General features: G+C 37.2%; 1 protein-coding gene across 1 annotated transcript; it reads right to left on the bottom strand.

Annotated features, from left to right (window-relative positions):
* Positions 1-2,292: 2,292 nt before the first annotated feature.
* On the bottom strand, positions 2,293-4,176 carry awd (nucleoside diphosphate kinase). Its single transcript, XM_018522426.1, has 3 exons — positions 3,917-4,176; positions 2,898-2,999; positions 2,293-2,716 (listed from the first exon to the last, which is right to left on the bottom strand). The coding sequence occupies exons 1-3, from the start codon at positions 4,094-4,096 to the stop codon at positions 2,486-2,488; spliced, it is 513 nt and encodes a 170-aa protein (XP_018377928.1). The 5' UTR covers positions 4,097-4,176; the 3' UTR covers positions 2,293-2,485.
* Between the last annotated feature and the right edge of the window lie 1,231 nt (positions 4,177-5,407).

Here is a 5,407-nt window from a genome sequence, read left to right as displayed (position 1 = left end):
TGGTAGAATGATAGTCGGGAATCCGAGTCAGTAGTCGAGTCAGAGTCGGGAGACTGTAGAGTGATTACGGCTTCAGAACACATACTACTGGAAGACGAATTGCCTATACTGGCTCGTATACTCATGGTGGAAATATATAAGGTGAAACAATCTGATAGATGCGCAGTAGGAAAGTGCATATTCGGACATATTTGATTGGTTATTCCAGTATAACCTGGGGTGCGTTCAGGAAATCAGAGTATTAGTAGAGTGAGGTAAACTCTGGGTGCACCTCAGAGTGATATAGACGAAGAAGTTTCTGAACGCCTTGAGTGATGCGATTGAGGTGTCCCTGTCTGTTAGAAATGAAAAGATTATAAAAGGTTAATTGCTATTACAATAAAAATTTTCAATCGCACAACTTCAAAATCAGTTCTATTTATCATTAAATTTTCCATTTTTTTTCTTCAAAAAGAAGTGAACCTTTTTAATTGTGAAACTTAACCTTAGTCTTTGTCCTATTTAGGCACGTGATTTTGCAATGCGCATGCGGGGCGATTTTTACCCAACTCAAAAGTAGGTTGACGATAGAGTGATCTCGGAGTGATCCAAAACGTTTCTGAACGCTTTGGGTAAATTATATCTGAAGTTTCTGAACGACCAAGGCGCACACTAGAGCACTCCAGAATTATCTAGGCGTAATTCCTGAACGCACCCCTGCGCTATTATAGGTAGGAAAGTGCATATTCGGACATATTTGATTGTCTATTTCCAGTATTGCTACCGCCATTATGCGTACTGTTTCACCTTATATATTTCCATCATGCGTTATGCGTATATCGACGTGACCCAACATCTGTGCGATAGAGAAAGGTAGAGAGGCCCCTTTGGCTGCAATGCGCATGCGTCAGTACTGTGGAACGCGAACTGAGGGCAACGGGTTGAACGGGGATGAGTGGCACATGCGCGTTGCAGTCAAAGGGGCCTCTCTACCTTTCTCTCTCGCACAGATGTTGGCTTTGCGGTCAGCGGCCTATTCTTCTTCCAGTAGTATATGTCTATATGTTCTAAGTGAAACCGACCCTTAGTTTGATTCCGGCCTGAGACTTAAAAGAGGTTATGCCGGCCTCTTTCCTGTTACCGTCGAAATCATCCGTACACTACCGCCAATACATCCATTTCTGGTTTGGAAACTACGTGACTATATCATTTACTAACACTATCGATAAAATCGTATTGTCGAAAATGGATGTGGGTTGTGTCTGTACTACATCCACAGGTGGGAGGGAGGAAGGGAGAGAGAGAAGCGTACAGACTATTTCTCCATAAGGCTAGTGAAATGAATCCCTCCATGGATTTACATATGAATAGATAATGAATATGAATCCTTCCATATGGACTTAAAGAAAAAGAAGGCGAAAATGCTCAGTGTAAAAAGTGCAAGCAATACACAAACACACGTTCTGATCAGATTTTAGCATGCCACATACGCTCCGATTTACTTGGCAAATCGTTTACGCAAGAATATCAAATGCATTTTCTCAATATTTGCTCAAGTTGTTTACGCAAGCTAAAATAACTATGCAGTTGTCTTTGTCACGCGCCTGCCTGGTTGTTTCAGGCTTAACATTCACTTTCCTCTCATATTGGCTAGATTCGCTGTTGGTTTTGTAGCATGAGCCATTACAATCCAGAAGGGGAAACGGTTGTCTTTGCCATATGTGTTCAAGAAAAAACTTATACAAATGATTTGCACAGGCACATATTTGACAAGTTTACTTGAATGTGTGTAGGCGATCTTAGCTTTATCACTATGTTGTGATCTATTGCTAATGCCAATGGCTGTGTTCAGCAGACTCAGCAGTTTTGCAACCGTTTTATGATTTGTCGCGCTGATTGGGTTATACTTTTAGATTTAAAGGAATAGTTCTATCTCAGCGAAGAATCACAAAACGGTTGCAAAACTGTTGAGTCTGCTAAACGCAGCCAATGTTTTGTGAATTTTGCTATTTACTTTATCAAAGAGCATATAGCTAATGCTGTGCTTTTTGTACTGATAAAGTGAACAAGATTCATGAAACGCTAATCAATAGATTACAACATAGTGATAACTTACAGATGCCCTCTGGCATCTTTGAATTAATTAACCTTTTAATTCTGATAAAGATGTTTTCTTCTTTCAGAAATTTAGATATAAACACTATTGTAATCTTATTACAATAGTGTTTATATCTAAATTTCAATAAAAATTATTTCGATAACTCGATAATATATTTCTATCTTACAACCCTAAGTTTATACTTCAAAAAACCTTGATAAAGTTTAGCAATTTTTTATTTACTCCTTACAAATATTAGATGTTTTTCTCGAACCTCAGCCTTATTAAACGTCCAGTCCGTTTGCAGTAGACTATCAGTAGACTTCAGCAGATTCTCTTCAAGAAAATGCTTGTAGAGATACTATAGAAAAACCTCGGAGAAAATGTTTCTGTCTCAAAACAAAATTCTTATTCGTAAATCCATTTTTCAGATGTGTGCGTCCAGTCAATCACTTCTTTCTCGCCAAACCAGAGGTCAATCTCCTTTTTGGCAGACTCAACAGAATCAGAGCCATGAATAATATTACGTCCGACTTGTATGCAAAAATCACCACGAATTGTACCTGGTGCAGAATCTTTAGGATTTGTCTCGCCCAACATTACACGGCCAGTCTTTACAACATTCAAGCCTTCCCAGACCTGAAACAGAAATTTTATAAACATGTATATTAATGTAAATTAAGTTGTTTAACTGCATATTATTGATATTTGATTTTGAACTGATATTATTGATATGAATTATAATTTATTGCTTTACAATATCAATTTTTATTATTTTATTTATATATATTATTTTATTCTATAAGAAAATCTCTCTCACCATTGGCACAACTGGTCCTGAGCTCATATATTTGACCAAACCTGGGAAGAAGGGTCTTGATGCCAGATCTGCATAATGTTTCTTCAAGAGATCTTCAGAAGGCTGTAACACAAAGATGTGAGGTTTGTTTTTTATCGTTGCACTCTGAACTGGTGCAATAAGTTTAAGTGAAACAAACATATATTTGTTTCACTTCAACTTATTGCATCGTGTGTACTAGTTCAGAAAGTGCAATAATAAAAATATAGATGTCTTTTAAACAAGGATATTATATAAAGATTCAATTTACTTTAATAACAATTAAAAACTATATTTCTTATAAAAAATTCATATTTACATTTTCTTATGTTATTTATTATGCTTACAAGCATATAATTGTACAACAAATTCTCAGCCTTAAATTTATTTTTTACACCATATTAAATTCTTTCAATCAGTTACATCCTTCATTGATGATCATAAATGTAACTTAAAAAAATTAAAACCATAAAACTTAAAAAATTAAAGCAGAAAATTAATCTGATTTCAGAAAATCTGATTTGAAAATATAATTGAATGATTTATTTCACTTTAACTTCCATTTAACATTTATTTTTTATCTACTATTCTTTATACTTATAATAACACAAAATACATTACATGCATTTTTTTGCATCGATTTTTTACAAACATATTTGAAACTATTCTGCTTTTGACCTTCAAAGTCGCTACACTTGATTAGAATTGCTACACATATCGATATTCTACATTAGTATTAGACGTTTTCGTTAAAAGCCACTTGCTTGTAATAATTCCACTATATATCCACAAATTTAATATAATATTTAAATACCAATCTCGCCATTATTCCGGTAAACAATATAGGTAGCCAATTTATTTTCCAAAGTTCGATAAGTTTATCGAGATGTGCCAAATTGGCACATTCGCGCGGATTCTTGAAACTGTGAGTTCTCGAACTGTGTGAAGTTAGGGCACAAGCATAATGAAATTATACACGAATTATATATATCAACACTTACCCACAACATCTTCATAGCCACTAATTTGAAACCCTTCTGCTCAAATCGTTGAATAATTTTGCCGACAAGACCACGCTGCACACCGTCTGGTTTAACCATGATAAAAGTACGCTCCTTGTTTTCCGTCATAATTAATTTACAGATAATCAGTAGCAAAATCAAGACAGAACTTAAGAACATGCGATACCAACGTGTCGCAAACTGCAAAGGCTGCTTTCCGAGTTCCGGTTCCCGGACCCCGGTTCAGGGTTCACGGAACAAGTCAAGTAAAGTGATGGCTCTGGTCAGAGTATACTAGGTCGACGCAGTAGGCTCACTCTACATTTTATTATATAAACCAAATATCGATTTATCATCTCCACTATCTCCAACCTTGAGTGCGTTCCGTTTCTCGCATGATGCGCATAATGCGTCGTTTATCCTTGTTGCTCACCAAATGTTAAACAAGGACAATGGATGCATCATGCGCGTTACGGAACGCACCTCTTGAAAAGTGGACGATGTGCGTGCATTCGTTTATGCAGCGGTTATAGCGCAGAAGTATTATGGTGCGGCCACAATGGAAGGAATAAGGAATTAGGAATAAAAAAAAAGGATTCCAACCTATCAGAAACCGTGTATTCCGATGTATCCGATATCTGATAGGTTGAAATATTTATTCCTTATTCCTTCTATTGTGGCTGTATCTTTACTTTATTCTTGTTATTCACAGAGTGTTGAGCAAAGATTAAATGACACTCACTGCACTAACCGCTGCATAAACGAATGCACGCTGTATGTACTCTAATAGCATTTTCGACCCGATCAGGGGGGGTTTGCACCTACCTGGGTTGGATTAATCTTTCCTATTGGTTGACGTCACCCGCTCTACCAATAGGAGCACAAAACGCCATTAATCCAACCCAGGTTGGTGCAAACCTGGCCGGGTCGAAAATGCTATAAGAAAGGTGGACGTTACTATATAGTTTACATCCACTTTGTCAGAGGGCAACAGTGCGCGGTCACAGCATGGAGTACAGACGTACCAATTACTGTAACTTTACATTTAAACCCCATTTAAAGTTATTTATCCTATTAATGTAGTGAAATTAACCCTTTTTATTACTATACTTACCAGAAATCAAACTCCACCGAACTCAAATGAAAACTGAACTGTACCTACTTATATCTACTATCAGAGAGAAACCTGAGAGATAATAGATAATGCTGGATTCACACACTGCATCCGATTTGCGTCGTACGACGCTCTTCGACCAATCAGAAAATTGGATTCCGATGATACGAAGCAAAATCCATCGGAATCCCGTTTCCTGATTGGTTGCAGAGCATCGTACGACGCAAATCGGATGCATTGTGAAACCAGCATATGGCGCCATATAGTAGGATCCTGGATGAGATGGGATGGGTGACCTAGAATCCTAGATTTATCAGAGAGGTGCAACCGGCTTAAGGCTTAGTTTCACAACTGACGGGCCGGTATTCATAGTCGGA

Source organism: Trachymyrmex cornetzi, unplaced genomic scaffold (assembly GCF_001594075.2).
Source record: "Trachymyrmex cornetzi isolate Tcor2-1 unplaced genomic scaffold, Tcor1.1 scaffold1002, whole genome shotgun sequence".
Classification (NCBI taxonomy): domain Eukaryota; kingdom Metazoa; phylum Arthropoda; class Insecta; order Hymenoptera; family Formicidae; genus Trachymyrmex; species Trachymyrmex cornetzi.
The sequence above is the reverse complement of the archived record's forward strand: the minus strand, read 5'-3'. Positions and strand labels throughout refer to the sequence as shown.

Coding starts and splice junctions, on each gene's coding strand:
- awd (XM_018522426.1), bottom strand. CDS start 4,096: ATGTTCTTAAGTTCTGTCTTGATTTTGCTACTGATTATCTGTAAATTA. Junction 3,000..3,916: donor TGGCTATGAAGATGTTGTGG/GTAAGTGTTGAT, acceptor TTTGTGTTACAG/CCTTCTGAAGATCTCTTGAA. Junction 2,717..2,897: donor CAGGACCAGTTGTGCCAATG/GTGAGAGAGATT, acceptor TTTCTGTTTCAG/GTCTGGGAAGGCTTGAATGT.